Genomic DNA, 21019 nt, shown 5'->3' with positions numbered 1-21019 from the left:
TTTTCACTGATTACACATACAATTGCAGTACATATTTTACAATTTGCGTTTGAATTTCCAACTTTTGCACTTGATAAATGTTTTTAAATTATGTCTAGTGTCTTCAAATGTATGCATACATAAACGCTTAATTTTATCTTTACAAGAACTGATGGCTGAAGCAATATTAATTTTCAAACTTCCTATCTCTTGTTATAGTATGCATTGCATAAAATGTAGCAACAATGTTCATTTACCAACACATTTCTTCACACCACACATTTCGGTGTATGGCCTTAAGATTGCCTTATTATTTTCATTAAAATAAATAAGTTCTGCATGAAGGGGCTACTGATAAATTTTAAAAAGCAGCTTAAAAGTGTCAACAGACCTCAAGCTACAAATTAAAATTTTGAATTTTTTGGTCTACCAATCATCGTTTTATTCGCTCAGATTAATGTGTCAAATCCATCAGAGTGACATCATGCTCTCCTACCATGCTCAGTTCTTGACAGACAAGTGATTTCTACTACATACAACTATACATGCATTTTAATGGAAAATATCAGATGTAAACAATAAGTGAATAAGACTTAGTTGAACACGGTTAAATTCATCTACGTGGAACAATCTTCTTTTCTGCAAAATGTGGCGTAAAATAATGAAAATTTTAAATATTTAGGGCAAAGCTCAAAATTTTCGAAGTTTTTTAAAAAAAATAGCAGTTTAATGAAAATTAGTACAGCTATGCTTTGGGTTGGGTCTATTTGTTCCTGTATTTGATCAACCTGTGGCATTTAAAGTCTGCATAGTGTTAAGCTCATCAGCTAGTACATATAGACGCTACGAAACATCAAATTTTCAATGAACTGGACGACAGCTTTTCTGAACCTTTGAATTTCCTGCAATGTGTATCCAGACTCAAAAAATAGCTAAAATTATCATCTTGTGCAATGTGAAGCAATTTTTTTCGAAATTCGCTTTTACCACGTGAATTTTTACTAAAAAATATTGCTTATACTGAGCTAAGCATAGAAGTCGTATCTGCACTTTTTTTCAAAATTGAGTTACGGTGGTTATTTGTCACATATTTCACTAAATACAATGTTTTAAGATCATATGCCAATGAAAAATATTTTAAAAAATTCTAAAAAATTGACTCTAAATCAAATACATGGAGCTGCACAACTTTAAACGGCAATTCTTCATTTTGAAGTTAGCTGCAGATACAACTTTTGTGCTTAGCACCGCAGAATAGTTAGTTCTTACTAGTGATGTTCCGGATATCCGTATCCGTATCCGCGGATATCCGAGGGAAAATAAAGATCTGTATCCGTATCCGCTACTTTTTTGACGGGTCTGAAACGGATCTTTTCTATTCTAAAAATTCTTAAATATTTGAATAAAAGACTCTTAAATTCCGTTTAAATTAAGTTTTATTCCCTATTTAAATTATAAGGTATCATTTCAGAAGCTAATTTGTACCCCCCGTTGCAAAAAAAAAAACGAGTAATAAGTTTTAAAAGTGTATCTGTGTGTCTATTCGTGGCATCGAACCGATTTTGATAGTTATTTTTTCGTTCAAAAGGTGACTTGATCGAAAGGGTTCTTAGCTTGGCCTTGTTTTTGCAGAACTTTAATTACTGGAAATTTTAATAAAAACCGACTTAACTTTTTTCAGAATTACGGTAGTAAAAACTTACCCGTGCGTTTAAAATATTGGTCTCAAATTAAAAGAACAAAGTTTTCTGCGTTTGATATTTGTTTGGAACTTCCAAGTTATATACAGTAAAAGGTATAATTTTGTTAAGGAAATTTTAAATGTAATTCAAAGCCTTTATACGCTTGATCAGTAGCTATTTCATAGTCGGATAAGGAGAAAAAGCTCAACGATTTAAAATTTCTATCCGCTGTCAGTTCATATTTGTTAACAATGTGTGTTCCGACCCGGGAAATTCATCTCAATATCAGGTTGGCCCTCTGGGACATGGTTTTTTTTTTTAATTTTTAGTTTAATATTAGTTTCTGTTATGTTCTTCATATTGGTTTTTCTCGGCATTCTTCAAAAAAAGTGAGACTAAATTCTCTATTTACTGTTTGTAAAGGTGTTCCCGGCTCTGTTATTCTGTCGGTCGGAGTAAGTTGGGTAGATTGTGTCAGTGTTGCATTTATGCTGAAATAAAATGCGAAAAAATATTTCTAGTCTGTCCAGTAGCAGCTCTACACTCTTGCTCCTGTATTCTACATCTACCGAGCAAGCTAGAAATTATTTTTCACATTCCATTTAAACATTGATGCAGCGTTGACCCGTACGTTCCAACCCTTCCTCAATTTTAACAGATTTCTTTAAAGAGAGTAAATCATTGTCTTGATTATATTTTCGCCGTAGATGACATTTTTTGAATAAGCAATGTTATTATTCTGACGGGAATACCTTCCGTAACAAATTAAACACTTGTATAGTAGAATTGGGTAGAACAAATATTGAGATCCGTTTCCGTATCCGCGGATCTTGACACTAATGATCCGGATCCGGATCCGCGGATCTACTTTTTTGACGATCCGGCACATCACTAGTTCTTACTTAGCCCTGGTTGAGTAACAGAAACTTACTACTTAATAAAAAAAATCTTTTTTTTGCCGAGAACATCCCAAAAGTAAGATTCAACAAGCTTTTTTCACTAGGCAGCTTTATTACAAACAGAACATACAATAGCATATCTAAATACAATTTTGGCTTTCTGCACATTAGCTGCTACTTACATTGATACATGCATTGCACCCTCAAATAAATTGCAAGAAACCACAATTCTTCATGCATGTCGGACACCAAGTTTTACCAAGAGCATGGTTTCTTAAAATCAATTTCTCATCATAACAACTCAGTGGTGACTATCTAGGTCTAAGTTTGCACTTAGTCTTGCCATTGAATGTTTCTGTTCATAATCACGTTTTTTTGTCTTGAAGCGTGATCAAACTTATGTCTGAAATGTTCCCCATACTTAAGGAATGAAGAAAGAAATAAAAGAAAAAGGAGGCACTTACTTTTACGAAGGTCAACTTTCTTAACTGAAGCTTTATTGGAGATGAACAAACGTAATTCTTCTGATATTATTCTAAAATGAATAAAAGGACAATTATAAAATGGAAACATAAAAATACATTAGTAAAAATAAATAAAAAGTATAACCTACCTAAATAAAAAGGTTGGAGTAGTAGCAGTTACATTGCATGACATATTAAAATGCTCAACTGTAAGAGCAGTACTAAGAGGAAGTTTTAAAGGCCTGCAAAAGGAAATACATAACAATAAAATTGTTCCTCAATTAATATCATTAAAAAAAGTATAATAAAAAAATATGTACTTTTGCCTTTTTGAAATGTCCCTATACCGCATTCTCCGAGAAAAGATACTCTATGAAAATGAAGAAGTACGCTTCTGGTGGCACCAATCACGTGTTTGGCACAGATAGTGACAAATTAGCACTTACAAGCAAACACAGAATACTGTTTTACTTTTCTAATCACAGAGAAATTCCCCAATGGTGACAAACCTTCTCGCAACCCGTTTCTTTATTTTTGGTATATCTCTTTTTCGCTGAACAGATTATAGAGTTTCGGAAGCATTTTGCTTATTATATCAAATACTTTATTTAAGAAATAAATAAAAATTACAGGGAGACAAACAAATTGGACATTCTTCTTATCATTCCACACTTCAAAATTTACTTTTTAACAGTTCTCAAAACTGTAAAATGCACTGATCAGAATGGAAAAGAAAAGAGAATAAAATATTCACATGAAGTTAACACAATAAGATGCTCAAAAAAAAAAAAAAAAGAGAGAAAGAAAGCATATGAATGACAACGAAATGATAAACGAGAAAGATAACAGACAAAACAATCTAGTTGCAACATCTAACCTTTGGGCACATCTAATACCTTTCTATAGCTCATTACTGATATTGGCTAACTAACAAATTTTGCTAATAGAGTCTGCTGCGTTAATACCCTCTAAGGCTTACAAGCATATTTTGGTATGTCTTCATAAATAAAATGTAAACACAAAGAATGAAAATGAGCTTGCTTAAATTGTTGAGGAGTCTTTCCGTTTTTCAATGCATGAGTTATACTTGTAGAGGCATTAAAAATATCTTAGAATTTAGCATTATTGCAGTTTTTGCTTATCTGTTCCCTTTGGAACACTATGATTGTAATAACAATAACCAATTGATAACAATAAACAAATCACAAAATTAGATAAATTTAACAATTCAAGTCACATATATTGAGTTTCAAAATAAAATGCAAAAACTCATATCTATATACTGTATATTATATAAAATTATCAGTAGTAAAAAAAATCAATAGTCAACTTTCTATAATTTTTCAGAAACTTATTTATGAGTTGTTAGAAATCAGAATTATTTCAAGTCATCAGAGTGGTGTTATACTGCATGTTTCAGCACTTTAAATGCATTAATCTTTTCAGCATTTGTTGGAGGTGACTCAACATCAAGACATTCTCCATTTGATTCATCAGTTTGGTCATTAATCTGTTTTCACAAAGCAATCCGGCAAACTTCTGATCATGATAATGTAGGGATATTTCAAACAATTCCTTCTATACTTAAGACTCTTAACATGTCGAGCCGGAAGGTATTTCTTTTTGTTTTCTGGTTAATTTTTTTGAAAAATGCAAAAAAAAAAAAAAAGTGTCTGCCGAAGTTTCTGATTTTTTCAGCAGAAACCCAATCCCTGATTAGAACTGAAAACATTAAACAATAAAACTGATAACATTAAATAATTTAATGATCACATAAAGCAATAATTTTAAAACACAAATGTATACAGAAAATCAGGATCAAGCGACTTTGATAACAATAAGTGATTGACATAGCACAACAATACATGAAGAGATATCCAAATGCAAACCAGTATTTGATGCACAAAAATTTAAAAAATATGAATATAAACTACTATTATTACCTGTAATCAACAGCACAGTAACTCAAGTTCAAATGCAGCTCAGTAACTACAGCTGCTGGAATGTATCCATTGACAGGATAATCTTTTACTTTCAAGAAATCAATAAACTGGTTAATCCAAATTTGAGGAACTGGATAGGTGTAGTGGCGCAAGGTGGCATCAGATATATCTATTGCAACTTTGAAAGTCTACAAAAAGGAAAAAGCTTGCTATTGAAAAAATGCATTTTCCCCCTCTAAGTTTTAGAACATGTGGCATAATAATAGCCTTATAATGTTTAAATGAAAAATACTCAACACATTTGCTGCTTATAAGCTGCCAGTTTGCAGATACTGCCAAAAACACCTTGTATACAGTACCAATGAAGGAGAAGGGATAGTGACTGCATGATTGGCATTGAATGCACTAAATTCAGTTATATAAAAGGTGAACAGCAAAAAAATAGTGATTTGATTAAACTAATGAGTCACTCAGCCAAAAGACTTTTTTAGACAACTTGGAATCAGTGGTGGATACAAGCGGAGGGTCATGGGGGTCATGATCCCCTGCCTCCTAAACAATCTACAACAGTATCCATCCACATTGTGTTTAAACACTGCATGCATAAAATGTAAACTACAGAATCTTTACAACTCATTATTTTTAAAGTAAATATTTGAACCACTACTTCGTTTCATTGCTTATGAAATTAATTTTCAAGGTTCATTCCAATTAGATGTCTTATTGTTGACCAACCTGGTGTTTTTTATTGTCCCCAAAGCAGTTACAGAAATTTTTCATACCCGAAACCGTAGTCTTGTTCATGTGAGGAGAGGGGGGGGGGGGGGTGCATTCTTCAGCATGCCCCCTCCTCAAATGGTTTTCTGTTTCTGCCCCTGCTTGGAATAAAGGCCAAAGTTTTTTTTATGCACTAAAAGGCCCCTATGCAAGTGAATAAACACAAGAGTGAATGAATATTAAAGTGGATTATTCGCAAATACATTAGTTTTCACATGAAGTGATGTGCAGATAGAGGCAAAGTTGAAGAGTGAAAGTGAGGGAATGCAAGCAGAGAGGTATAATGATAGCAGCAATGGCTGACCATGAGCTGCAGTCATGTGGCACTCTTGGTCAGTAAGAGAGACATCATGGGTCTAATGATGTGGTAAATAGTGGAAAGTTTTCGACCATTTATTCCACAACAACCATTATTCAATTAAACTTTCTTTTCCCAATAACTTTACAGTACATCAAAAGAATGTGTATTACAAAATGATTCTGAAGTACCTAATGCATGATCTGATGCACAATAATAAGAAAGTGAAAATAACACAATGAAAATTTATAACAAACAAAATTTTTGACAAAAATGCACAAAAAGTTAATCATTACTCACTTTGATTAGCTGCTTTGGATTGCTAACAATATGAATGGAAACTTTCAACATATCATTCTTTTTATTATCACAGACTGGTTTCAGCAGCATTCCCTTATCAGATTCATAAATTATACAGTTCAAATTACTTGAAAGGGAGCTGCTGTATGGTTGAACACATGGCACATTTGAATCACAAGGAATTAAACCTAAAAATTAAATATACTGTTATAAATTTAAGATATGAACACATTTAAAAAAGTGTATATAAATGCAACTATAAATAATTTCAATAACAGATTATAGGTTTTAATAACAATGAGGGAAATTGTAAGTTGCATATTACTTTATATTTTTGATATCATAAAGAAAAAGAGAAAAAAAAACCTATAAATTATATAGTGACTATGTATAAATTCACTATGGTAAACTGTTTAACAAGCCTGTTTTAAATTACAATGTGTTAATGTTGAAAATTTTTCATCAAGTAACAGTCAATGAAAGGTGTAGTATCACTTTCACTTTGATAATTCATACTTAAGAACCAACAGAGATAAGATTATTATTATTTTTTAAATTAATTTTCAAAAATAAATAAACAAATAACATTATTGGAAAATTAAGCACTGAATCTGATTACAGCCTAAACCATTACAGATGACATAATTATTGGCCTGTCAGTCACAAGTTAATTCCAAAAATGACTTATTTTCAACATTGATGAAAAATATCAATGTAGTTATTATCTAGTAACTCAAACCAGTTGTTTCAGAAGAATATCTTTATTAAGATATACAGCTTTACAAAATTCTAGGAATGACTTGATATCTTATTTTAGATGTAATTTTCTCGCATAAAAATACTTCAAGAGATAAAATAAAAATAAACAATCAATGTCGTGGTGTGGTAAAACAACTCAGCTTTGGGCTATTTCTACAGTTGAGGTAAACTTAACCTGGCATCATTGTGAAGGCTATGTAGAACTTAATTATAGAGCTACGGCACTGCCAGATCAGGTTCGCCCCTAGCTATAGTTTTCTTCAAATCCTTGCATGAAATACTTGCATAACTATTCTTGTTCTACTATTTTCTCCCATTTGTACAGAATATTTAAAATTATTTGCAACACTGAGGCACTAAACATACATCCATTGAAAATAGGAAATAAAATTGAACAGATAAACAAGGAACATCATAAATTTTAGTGAAAACAATTACTGGAAGAAAAAAAAAAGAAATTTAGAAAAACATATTACCATCATGATACAGACAACTTTTTTCTGATAATAGACATAAATAGGATTCATTGCTGTCACCCTTATATGATGAAGCAATAAATATTAAACCTTCTTCCACCCTGAGTTGCAATTTGCCGCAGAAGTCTGAAATCGCTTCCCCATTTTCATCCTTAAAAAAGAAAAATAACTAAATCATAAATTAACACAGTAAGAGAAGGTGGCAAACTATATTAATAATGCTTTATTTTATGGACACAGTAGAACAGCTTAAAATTTATGCGAAATTTTAAGCACTTCAAAGTACACATATTATCTTTCAAGTCGATTTTTTTTACAGTATATTTGTTACAGAAACTGAACTGTTAAAACATGAATTAGTTAATTTTGTTTGTTCCCTTCCAAAATTAAAGCAGTTACTATTTTATAATGGTACCTAGATTATCCATTTTGATGCCTAGAACACTTATCTTATACAAAGGCATAATTGTGACAAATCGACTTAAAATTCTTTTTTCTTACACTGTCCGGTAGATATATTTGAATATTGCTTTTATTTATTTTTACAACAGATTCATTTCTATAAGAAGTACAGTAAAATCCCTCTAATGCGGACACCAACGGGACAAATTTTTTTGTCTGCAATAGAGAGGTTTCTGCAGGACAGGGATTTAATAACGTTATTTGCCTTGAAATCTGGGAGTTAAAAATTGTCTGCATTTGAAGGGTGTCTGTTAGGAAGGGTTTTATTGTACATGTTTATGTACTATAAGGTAAGAATGAAAGATTTCTATCATTTATAAAAATAAATTTTGAGGAAAAGGTGACTAACCAAAGCGGGCGTGTTGATTGTAAGCATTCCTTTGGTTATTGCTAAAGATAATGACAATTTAGTGAAGCGATGATTATCAGTTCTTCTCTTCTGTTTTTCTTTTTGGCGCTGACAATATTCGGATACTGAGTAATAAGCTGATTCTTCATCTCCTGAGTCTGAATTAGAATCTAAAGATTTAAAAAGGAAGAATTACATAACATTTAAAAATTCAAGAAGAAATAAAGCTAGAGCTCTACAGATGTTGAAACTAAATATGAAACTTAAGCAAAAAAAAGTAAAACAATGCATTTTCATTTGACACTCGAAGGTACGTTATTCTGTTATATATAGAACGGTTGGAAATGGCCATAATGGCCGTTCTTTAAAAGAAACTGTAAATATTGTACAAAAATGTACATAACGAAGAACAGCATTTTATGTTTGTTCTAGCATAAATTATAACTTTAGTTTTAACTTTCAACATATAGTTAAACCAAACAGAGAATACATTTCAACTATCTTTCACATACACTCAGTTCAAATCCAGTAGCTGAAATGCTACTTATGCCATGTAGGGGAAAAAAAATTCTAAAATCCTGCGCAAGCAAATATTTCTCTAAAAAAGGTATGTCTGAAGGTCACACACTTAAAACCATAACTCTTTCATATGAAACAATCATACAATCAATAAAAATCTTAACAAAAGAAACCCACAATCATTTTGATTGCTGTTGGCCCTTCTAGATATTGTTGAAACTTGCACAGAAACGGAAAAGATAAAATGGATGAATTTATTTGTAGCTGTTTATTAATACACTCAGGAACATTGAAAATAGCGCCGCAAGAAAGAAGAAAGGTACAATCGCAAAATTTTGCATATAAGAAGAGTGACATCTGATATGCAAATGATCCAAGTTTGGTGTCAATGCGAATGACCGTTTACCCTACAGCACTGGTGAAATCTGGAAAAAGTGCTATATACACCAGTGTTACATCTGGATAGTTGCAGAACCTTAATGAGTGAAGGATGCCAGGTAGACGAGTTCGAAAGCGTTTCTCACAATTAAGCGAGTTTGAGAGAGGTTTGATCATCGGCCAGAAAATTGCAGGCTGGTCGACGAGCTGTGTTGCTGCCCAGGTGAATCGATCGGAGTATTCCATTACAACCTGTTGGAGGCAGTGGACACGAGATGGTACAGACATGCAAAATATCGGGTCTGGAGTGACCAGGAAGACCACGAGGATTGAGGATGGAAGGATCGTGTGGCAAGCACTCGTGGATCCCACAGTGACTTGTTTCACCATACAAACAGCCGTAGGAATAGTAGTTGTTCCCCTAAACATTTCTAAACGTCTTAAGAAAATAAATCTGCAGTCCAAGCACCCTTTTCATGTACTTACTCCCTTTAACACCAAAACATGGCAACTCCGTCTGCAATGGTGCAAAGTCAGAGCGATGTAGGATGCCAGTGATAGGCAAAAGGTGGTGCTCAGTGATGAATCCCGACTCGTTTTGGGGTCAGAGGGTATCCGCCATAGACTAATAATAAGAGTAGACCGAGCTATGGCAACCCTTTTGCTGCTCATAAACCAAACCATGTGACTGGTGGATATCCTAGCAACAGCGGGCTTTAATTGTAGCAGACGATCAACGCCACCGCGAAATAAAATAAATAGAATTGATGGAACACGGAAGAATGATCTTTTATGGAGTCCGATTTGTAAATTTGTTATTCTAAGTTGTAAATATTTTGTTAATATAGTGAGTTTTTCGTTTAGATAGTATTGTGCATTTCCTTTAGTCAATTTCAATAACTTTCTAAGCAATAAAAGATGCAAGCGACCAAGAAGAATCAGCAAACGGTAAGATTTTTACCTACAGTTTCAATTTAAGATACTGATTAGTACATTTTTGCGTTAACGCAAAACGTTTACGCCATTTCGTTCACGCCAACGCTGACAGCTCCAAATGAAATAAAAGTTACCGAAAACTGATCAAAAACTATTACTAATGTCAAAATAATGCACAACTAAAAGAAAAACAGTTCAATCTCTGCACCTGGAAGTTTTTTTTAATGAAAACACATTGTCTTAAAATACATGTCGAGTGCCAAACTATAGATAATGCTGCCATCTAGCAACCATGCTGCCAAAGTCTTTGCCAAGCCCTTTCACTAGTCACATGATACATCTATGAACCAATTTTCTTTATCAGCAAGAATGAGAAAGCTCGGTCTACTCTTATTATTAGTCTATGGTATCCGCAGCTGGATGAGGAGGTGCCCCTGAAAAAAGGTACCACACCACCCATTCTATAGCATGACACACTGCCCGTACAGTGAGCATACTGATAAGGGAGGCTATAGTTTATGATAGCTGGCTCACTCTAGTTGTAGTACGTGTAACCTTAACGGGCCAGTGTTATGTTAATGACATTCTGCAACCACATCTAGGACCGTTCCTAAATGGCCACTCAGGAGCAATTTTCCAGCAAGATAATGCTCGCCCGCATTATCTTACTTTATCTTTGCATAGACTTCTTACGTCCTTTATAGACGCTTCCATGGCCAGCCGCTTTCCCGACTCGTCCCCTATGCATAGCCAAATCTAGGGGGGGGGGGGGGGGCAAGCCAGGCTTCTTGCCCCGGGCGGCAACTTCAGGGGGCGGCAAATTCGAGTGGTGCTTCCAGGAGCGAACTGGCCAACCAGCCCGCTGATTGATCCCCCCTCCCCTGTCTGTGCACCCTAGCGGCTTCGGTTTTTTTTTTTAACCATCGAACCTGTTTTCTTTTGTTTCCTTTTTTCCGCCCCGAACATGCGCAACTTCCGCTTTTTCCTTGTTGCGCCCTCGAACCTGTGCGTCTTTGGCTTTTGCACAAACCTAGATTCCCAAAGGGCTTTGAGAGCCCAGATTGACGCCCTCATGGGGGACCCAGTACAACCCCCGGAGCTTCCGGCAGAAAAAATAAGCTTATTCTTAAAATTTTCACAAAATACAAAAAATATAAAACAATTAAAATATGAAATTAGAAAAAAATGAATAGAAAAGAAAAAAGCAATGCAGCAGTTAATTAAACTAAAAAAGTAAAGAGTTACTCACTAAAAAAAGCTTAACAGATAGGATAAAAATCATATAGGTGGGATTTTATGCATTCTCGTGTATTTGGCTGACCATTGAAATTGAGTCATTTATTTTTAAAAACAGTGGCATATTTTCAAAAGAAGTCGATAAAACGAGGGTGGCGAGCAGAAAGTAGCTTTACACAGGCATTTTTAGGTGTTTAAGGGTGGGATAAGTAAGCACTGAACTGGAACATGTGTACTAGCCACCTAAATAGTTTCATCTCTAAGTTCCTATAGCAAATTAAATAATAATTTACTGAATATTGATTGCTTCCTCGTTGATCACTTGCTACCACCAATGGCGGTTTATTTCAGGGGGCGGCACATTTTGCGATTAAATGAAGGAATAAACTTTTTCTTGTGATAAGACCATACAACATTAGTTTTTTCTTTACAAATATTCCAACTCCCATTCTTAGATGGTGGGAGGGGGGGAGCCTGTAAATTTTGCTAGAGGCGTTTACAAGAATCAGCAAGTAAACATATGGCTCTCCATCATGGGCCCAAAAAGAAGGGAAACGGTCTAGTCCCCAAATTAAAAGAAAAAAATACTGCTACCTTTGTTCTGCAGTTTTTATTGTACAACTATAAAATACAAGTATTTGCAGATTTTGGTGTAACATCTGACCGATATTACACAAAACAAAGCATTAGAGAAGAATACTTGGTTCAGGTACTACAAAGAGGGTAATTTTATAAATGTTTAGATTAACTTAGATTATAGCTGAATCAGGCTAAGAACATTGACCCTGAGAAATTTCTGCTTACTAGCATAAATGCTAAGGATCATACATTGAGATATTATTTTAATACAAACCTTCAACGACATTTTACTGACAATAGGGCTGCTGGCTTAGACTCATGTGACAGTGGTGCAACCAGGGGGGGAGGCACAGCGCCTGCCCCTCCCCAGTAGGCCGAGCATATTAATTTTTCAAAAAACATTCCATACTGTTAAAAAGAAACGAACGCGCCTTGGGAAAATGAAGTAATTTCAATAGTAAATACTATAGAATGTTGAAAAAAAATCTAAAGTCTTCAAAATGCAACGCTTTGGGAGCCCTTCCCCTAGCCAAAACTATTCGAAAGCGTTTCAAATCTTGTTTCCAGGGCTTCAATTTTGCAAAATTCCAGGGGACCTCGCCTTCTGACAACATCAAAATTTGTTTAAGAGTGCTTTTTTAGGAAGTAGAGTTTTGAAAAACTGCCGAGCCTCAAACGTTACCAAATGTGATCTACAGTCATGTTTTTAATACTTCAATTTCGGAAAAACTTAGAAAGAGGCCCTCGAACTTCCTTTCTCTAATAATCTTCTTTCTCTCTCTCTCTCTTTCTTTCTTTAAAAACTTCGTCTTTTAGGACTTCTATTTCGAAACGTTTTTTGGGGAAAGCCTCAGAGCACCCCTTTCTCTAACATCATCCAAGTTTGTCAGTAACTGCGTTTTGGAACTTTAATTTCGAAAAATTGGGAGAGGGGTGATCGATTTCACTCTAGTTTTCAAAAAAATCGATTGGAAATGACGTTAAGCACATACCCTAAGGTCAATAGATATTGCCTATAGTAATAGCATTTTTAAGAGTTCAGTTTCTAAAAATTTCCTCCCGTAACATCAACAGAGACACTCTAAACCTGTGTTCTTAGGACTACAATTTCAAAAATTTCTCTCGGGGGAGAGCCCCTGGACCCTCCTATCAGATAGGGAACATTTTAAGTGTCTCTCTTAAAATTATTTTCTGGTTGCGCCACTGCCAGGTAGTGATGTGGATCGAGTAAATACCCAGCGAGTAGGTAAATATTTGTTGGATATTTATCTGGGTATTTACCCAAGGCCTGGGTAAATACCCAAAAACTGGGTATTTTATAAAAAATGCAAAAAGTGAATGAGAATTTTTTAAAAAATCTAAATATGAAATAATTGGTAAAACTGATATATACATATGTATTACACAGTTTATAATTTTTTTTATTGAAAGACTTGATGAAATCATGAAAGAAACATATCGTGAACCAAAGAATCTTTCTTTTCAATGTCATAATTGGAGAAGTATAAGCAATTCATTATGAACTTCAGGATTTCAAAATCACAATCTAGGTTAGTCATATCCAAAAAGAAAAAAAAGGAAGCATGAGGGATGTTTGGAAGAATAAACTGAGAAGTTATTAAGACACTATGGTGTTATTTATTTTATTGATATTTAAGTGATACATGGAAAATATAGAAACAATTTTCACATCAATAAGCAAAAAAAAAAAAAAGCAAAAATATTCTTTTCTGTTGCCTTGCTCATTTGCATTTGCTCCCCTGTAGGGTGGGAAGGTAAATTAAAGGGGCAGTATTAAAAGGTGACTATTTTCTTTTTTAAACATAAACCCTAAAATAAAAGATTAAAAATCTTAAATGTTTATGTATATTATGTGTATATATATATATTTATATATATATATATATATATATGTATGTGTGTGTGTGTGATACAGAATACACCTGAACAATTGAACTAAGTTTGGAGGAAATTTCTGCATAAGATATAGGTAAATAAATAGTAATAATAAATTGAGCGACATTTCATTACATTTTGATGTCATGAAGGGACATATTACTGGGTTATAAAAGACTAGGACCTTAAAAAATTGATGTTTGCTTTTTTTTGTAACCAGTTAAGCTTTTTTCTTTTGTAGAATGGCTTTTTATATCTGAAATTTGGCTATCAACATTGATTAGGCATATCCAACACATTTAATAGTGAATATCACATTAGATTGCTAAGCTGTTTCACACAATAATTCTTTAAATATGTGATCAAAATACAATTTTTGGGCAAAAGTTTATTGTTTTGTATATGGTTGGTTGTACATATATATACATAATGGAATACATACAGAAAAGTATTTTAGTTGAATATAAATTTTTGAAATAAATACCCAGGTATTTACCCATTTTGGGTATTTACCCGGGTATATACCCCTAAAAATAAATAACCGGGTATTTTACATCACTACTGCCAGGTGAATTACTTTTTTCAACAGTCAGAAAGATTTGGACCCGAAAAGAAGTTACAGACATTTACGACTGTATTGCAGTATGTGTTATTGCAGTATGTAATTGCTCAAATGTGCCAACTCCTTCTGAACTTGTAGAGCAAGTGAAGAAACCTTTTGCTCTTTCTGCAAGTGTAGTAGCAAAGGTTTACAACCAACTTGTAACAAAACTTTTAATATATACATTTTAGATTATATTAGACATTAGATTTTTACATACCGTACATTTTAACTTAATATGTTTCAACGCAATTAATATCTGCATTCTTTTTTTACTATTTGTAAAGGAATAAATACTTTACAAAAATTAGATATTTATTAATTTATAGCAATAGTTAAAACGCATCGCAATCCACCTCAAAAACACTAATTGCAACATACTGACCAAATTTTTGATCAAATCGGTTAAGTATTAATATAGATACAGCATTTATGAGAGCGGACTGCCGCCATCTTTGATGACGTCAGTCTAGAAAATGTACCAAATGGCAAATGTCCACCCAAACCTCAAAATACATTCCACCTATTAAGCTTTTGTGTTAAAACATTCTCCCTGCTGAAGCTTTCTACAGAAGTGTTAAGCCTTTTATGAGAGCTACCGGCCGCCATCTTTGATGACGTCATAGCAGAAAAATATATTAGGTAGAAGATGTCCAACCAAGTCCAAAATCCTTTCTAGGACACCAATTTAACATTAAAAACAAAATCTCCCTACTCAATTGTTCTTACACTTGTGCTGTCAGATCCTGAACTAATTGCCGAAAATTAGAAGATTAAAAGTAAAGCACCCGTATCTGAATAGTAAACTCGTTTTGGGGGGAAGGGGGGGGGGGAGTAATCTTGATTTGTGTTACGGTATATCTCTGTTTTAACAAAAAAAAAAAAAAATCCATACTGACATGCTTAGTATGAAGTGAATTTTTAATCAAACTGTTTCAGACTTTACAGTTTATTAAAAAAACACAACTTGATAGAAAAATTTAAAGCAAGATGGATGTGTGTCTGGGGGGGGGGGGGCGGCATTTTGAAGTTTTGCTTCACCTTGGAAACTTCCTAGATCCGGCACTGCCCCTATAGAGCATGTATGGGATCAGCTTAAATGCCAGATGTCGCCGTGCTACTCTGTGCAAGATTTAGAAGTGTCGGTTCAAAATTTGAGGGGTCCATCGATCTCAGAACAGACGTTTAATTAGCTCATTGTTGGACCATATTGCAGCATGTATTGAAGCAAAAGGGGGTCCGACGTGCTATTGAAGTAGCACTGTATTAATCTCATTTCTTAGCCTGTATTTGTTTAATTGTCTAGATATTGGGAATCCAGTGTATCTCTCGCCTGTATTATTCTGTACATTAAATTTCACTTCAATCCAATGCTTTCTTCTTGGGGCGCTATTTTCAATGTTCCCTCCTGAGTGTATTTAGACAATGCCCAAAAAAAATCAAATGGATTAGTTAAAACCAAACAATTTTAAGTGTATTTTAAATTCTTTTATGGTCAAAATAATTTGGATGTTCTACCATTAAAAATATATTTCCACAAAAATGTATGCAGTAACAGCTTCTATGGAAATGCAGTCAGAGTAAATGATCACCAAGAAATTCATTAAACGTCATCTAAAACTTAATATTAAAGTTTTATGCTTTCCAGCTAAGTTAATCAGAATTTTCTAGAGAGTGTTTTGAGGGGGGGGGCACATAAAGAAAAAATTGATAGTTTGTAATGGCTGGGAATTGTTGGTTGGGGAACGTGCTGGGAAGTGACTAGTCCACTTCACAAAATTCTTCAAGAACTAAACGCGGCATTGAGGTAACTTGAACTTTGATGCCGGAATGTACTGCAGTTCTCGTATAGGCAAATTTTAAGTGAACACTGAACAGTTACCAGACAAACATCTGCTTCAGAAAGAAAACGCAATACATACTGCCACTAGTTGTACACTTTATGATTATAAGCTAGTTCTTGCTTTTCTGCTTATGCTTGTCATTTTTAACGGTTAGTATGATGCAAAAAACAATTGCAACAATCTACCTCTCCTTAAAGTATAGTATATTAAATGAGTTCAAGGACACCATGCAGTAAAAGTAAAGCCTAGTTGCTTAAAAAACTTACCATTAGAAAAAGGTTTAAAGCAAGAACTATCCAGAGAATCTTTAATTTCACAGGGATTGAAATCCAAGCCTGGAACATGAACTTTAAAACCACTTGGATCGTATGTATTTGTTGGAGCTAATGACGCATTTTCCCACAGTAACAAGTCACTCCCTAATCTAATTAAATAAGCATAACATGAAATTAGAGATAAGTGATATTTTTCAAAGATTAAACATAAATAGAGCACTCAATGTTCAATTTGCAATGCAAATCACAAAAGCAACTTTTGTGTAGAAACAATAGAACAGCATGAACAATTATTTAATAATGATTACGCCAAAAAGTAACTTAAAAGCGACTAAATGATTTCACTTTTTTTTTTAAATACCAACTGAAACAGGGTTTAGGCTGAGTTCAAAAACTCTTTAGCATACAAACTAAAATTATGAGAAAAGTTTTAGCAAAGTGCTAAAATGTTACACATTTTCATATCTTTCTAAATGCCTCAGTGTGTTTCATCTCCAGTTCAAAAAAAAATTCTTATTTCACCTATAATATCTTTAAATAAATAAGTACAGTAGCTATTTTTTTTAACGTAAAATAAAAAAGAAACTACATGTTTGGTTTTCAGAACATTGCACTCCCTTCCTCCTAATAATGCAGTTATTGAGGGAGATATAATGCCGAAAGACTAAGTATTGTAAACTTAATAGTAATTTAAAAATCTTGGCTCAAGATTAAAAAAGATTAAGTTGATTATTGCCATGCTAAATCCTCTCTTGGATCATACATTGTTTCTTTTTTTTTAAATTAATTTATTTTTTCCTTGAGCAAAATAGCGAAAGTGCTTTGCTTTATTTTCGCAATTGAGATGGTGTTTTCACATTTTATGATAATGTGACCATAGCGGAAATCCTGAACTGAAATAAGAATGCCTTTTAGGAAAGTTTCTATCGTTCAAAAATGCTTTTTTACATTCCTTTCAATCTCTTCCCGTTTTTGAGGCTTTATTAAACAGTTGAACCATGTTAACACAAACTTAGATGAAATTTAAAATTAATTCAACTTAAACGTAGCTCATCTTATCAGAAAAACAATAAATAGCATTACTTGCAAATACAATATGCCAGGGATACCAAATGTAGTTTGTCTTAGCAATAATTTGCTTTAAGCACATTCGAATTATGAGGTTCCACTGTTTTATAATACATACAGAACAAAAAGTTAACACTTTAATCATTTTAACTACTGTGTATACATGCAAACATACATTTACACATGCATAACTATCAATGTAATTTGTGTGTTTCACAGAGGGTTGTGACTTTCTATACCACCTCCCTTTTCTACGCCACTGCCTGAGAAGAAAATGCATAAAACAGCAGTAAAAAGAAGAAAAACAAATAGATACATACAGATAGATATACATACCTATTGTATAAAAGTTCAAAAAAATCTTTGTCTGGTAAAACAGCATTGACAGACGGCAGTGTAAAATCAAACGTATATTTACTTTTACTAACAGTTTGTTCAATGAAGTTAAGAATGGTTTCTTTATTTGCAGGCTTAATTACCTATAGAAAAGGGGAAAGCGTTATTTACATCTTTAAAAGATAAAATCAAACCGAAATAATTCTTCGGAACTCAAATTTAAATCATTTTGCTCTTCATATTTAAAAATAAAAGCTCAACTTCAAAATTATTATATAAATATGAAATACACATAACAAAACAAAAGCATTCGAATCAGATGTTTTGCAATATATATATATATATATATATATATATATATATATATATATATATATATATATATATATATATATATATAGCAATTATAAAGGCAATACTTAAGTGATTCAGTAATAGCATGATTGCTCTTGTTGTAAAATGTTAACAGTCTGAATGATCTTTTTAAAATCTTGAGCATCTTTTAAATTCAATTAATGAAAACATATGAGGCAGTGAGAAGCAAAGGGATGTAAGTGGCAAAATTAAAAATTTGGAGATAATCTGTACACATGGTAGGTGAACCTCTCCTCTATCTTGGGGCAAGAGATGGTACTAGTAGTCCTGGTAGTTGCTGCTATACAGCATGATTTAGAAAAAAAAATAATGAAAGTCTACCTAGGATCTGAACTTTAAACATGATTTACTCGAAGCTTTAAACAGTCCACTTACATCTTTCTGCTTCTTACAGCCTCAAATAGTGAGTGTAGAAGTAAAACCATGATTTAGAAAAAAAATTTCAATGAAAGCCCATCTAGGAGCTTATCTTTAAATGCGTTTTTTTCAAAACTTGAAAATGTCCACTTACATCCCTTTGCTTCTCACTGCCTCATATGATAATAAAATTAATTTATAATCAATTTAAACAACAAAAAATTTATTATATTTAATGATAAAAGTAAATTAATAAACAAAAAATCCCACAGATTTTATAAAAACAAACAATATTTCATGAGTGAATCAAGATTTTTGTAGCATAAATTTAGACTTTCATAGAAAAATTTATTAGAAATGTAGCAAGTTAAAGAAAGTAAACAGGCTCTATCAATAGAAACAGTTCTTAGATAGTTGAATTCCAACTTTCAAAAGTTCAAGTGCAGGATAAACACTCTAATATCATTAAGAATAAATTAAATATTTTATTACTTAGTATATTTTTGATTTGGAGAATAAGGTGCCATTTACAAAGTGGTAAAAAAATTAGAATAGGATTTACAATAACCAAATTTTTTTTTTTTCTCACTAGAAAGTTGAATGCAAGAATTGATGGAATTAATGATAAAATATGATTGACATTTAACTGGTTCTATTCCCACATTTTTTTATAAGCTTGGCATTCTTAAAATTTACTAGTTCATTCTTTAATATTCTCTTTATTGTTGAACATTTTGAAACTGCCAGAAATTTTACTATTTATTCATTTTTGTATATTTATTTAAGTTCTTAATTTATTTATTTCAAAATGTTCAATTTATTTCTGACTTATGTTTAGTTTTAGATCTTCAACCAATTTTCTACATGATTCCAAGGATATTTGTGAACTATTTTGCAACAGGTTTCAAGAATTTCAACTGATTTTTAAATTTATACAAAAGTGCAAATATAACAAGTGAATAAGCCTAGCACTATTGAATTGCAATTACAATCACTTCTTTGATTTTAATTCAGATAAAATCTTCCAAAAATGTTGCCACATTTAAATCTTGATTTCAGAAAAATTTTCACATTCTGAAGAATCAATCCAATTTAGTTAATGACTCAGCTCCCATTTCATATTTTTAACAAGTTTGGAAACAAGTTTGACATTTGATAGGTTTTTTTTTTTTATCATTCTTTGACTTTTAACTGCTGGAACTTCTAATTTATTTACGTATTTTTATGTCATTTTGTATTTATTTGTTTAATGTTTAGGATTTTCGTTCTTTTTGAGGTTTTTAACTAGCTTTCTATCATAAGTAAAATTTCAACTACAAAAGTGCAATTGATTACTAAAAACATGAAACAGTTGCAATATCCAATAAAATAGAAAGAAAAACATTTATTACAATGATTACCTCTTCATTTGACAAACTATTTTTCTTATCATCATCAATATTATTTTTATTTTTCAGTTTACTATTATAAAGCACAGGAGATGAACAAAATGGAGATGGTTCATTTTCCATGTTTGACAGAAGTGCATCACTTAAACTATAGAAGAAAGCTTCTTCGGTGGCTTGTAAATCAGATTCTAAATCACCAAACGCTGATGTAGTAATTTTGCGGATAACTAACCTATGTATATGTATAAAAAGAAAAGGCATTACATTGTGTGAGTATTTATGCGTAACATCAACAATAAAGACAAAATTTAACTGTGCAGTGGTATCCATAATTATTGTTTATTTAGCATTGTTCTAACTGATGACTAAAATGAGTTGTCAGGCTTATTTAAGAAGTGCTCAATTAAATTTTTTTAAATTAAATTTTATGATCATAATTACTGCCATGTGATTAAAAAGAGATCATTTAAAGTTTGATAAGTGTGTACAAATAAAAATACAAGCAAACCTAGGCCAGTCAAAACCTCTGTCCCTTGACATTTCATCAGCATCTGGATCAACAGAGACCCTCAAGAAGGAAATTGGCTTTGTATCAGGTGAAATTTGAAATAAACCTAAAAAAAATAAAAGTTGACTTTTCAGTTTGCTTTTGTGTGAGATTGATTTTTTTTGTCACAAACCTAATACAGTTGAACTTGCTTACAACAAGCGTCAAGGGATCTGGTTATTTGCTTGTTATAACCAAGGGCTCGTAAAACACGAGTTCATGCCAACAATCATAAAAACACACATATATTTACTTGTTTTTTCCATTTATTATTTTTGAACTGTAGCAAAGAAGTT

The 21019-nt window shown here is 32.6% G+C and overlaps 1 protein-coding gene across 1 annotated transcript in view; it reads right to left on the bottom strand.

Annotated features, from left to right (window-relative positions):
* Positions 1 to 21019, bottom strand: part of LOC129225144 (autophagy-related protein 2 homolog B-like) — a 92867-nt gene that overhangs the window by 45751 nt on the left and 26097 nt on the right. The window contains exons 17-26 of the mRNA XM_054859705.1: positions 20685 to 20790; positions 20189 to 20408; positions 18057 to 18199; positions 16644 to 16801; positions 8389 to 8558; positions 7578 to 7728; positions 6343 to 6530; positions 4968 to 5155; positions 3174 to 3266; positions 3025 to 3095 (exon numbers count right to left, since the gene is read on the bottom strand). Coding sequence (XP_054715680.1) covers positions 3025 to 3095; positions 3174 to 3266; positions 4968 to 5155; positions 6343 to 6530; positions 7578 to 7728; positions 8389 to 8558; positions 16644 to 16801; positions 18057 to 18199; positions 20189 to 20408; positions 20685 to 20790 — 1488 coding nt within the window. The remainder of the gene's footprint in view (positions 1 to 3024; positions 3096 to 3173; positions 3267 to 4967; positions 5156 to 6342; positions 6531 to 7577; positions 7729 to 8388; positions 8559 to 16643; positions 16802 to 18056; positions 18200 to 20188; positions 20409 to 20684; positions 20791 to 21019) is intronic.

The sequence above is a fragment of the Uloborus diversus genome, chromosome 6, assembly GCF_026930045.1.
Source record: "Uloborus diversus isolate 005 chromosome 6, Udiv.v.3.1, whole genome shotgun sequence".
Lineage (NCBI taxonomy): Eukaryota > Metazoa > Arthropoda > Arachnida > Araneae > Uloboridae > Uloborus > Uloborus diversus.
The sequence above is the reverse complement of the archived record's forward strand: the minus strand, read 5'-3'. Positions and strand labels throughout refer to the sequence as shown.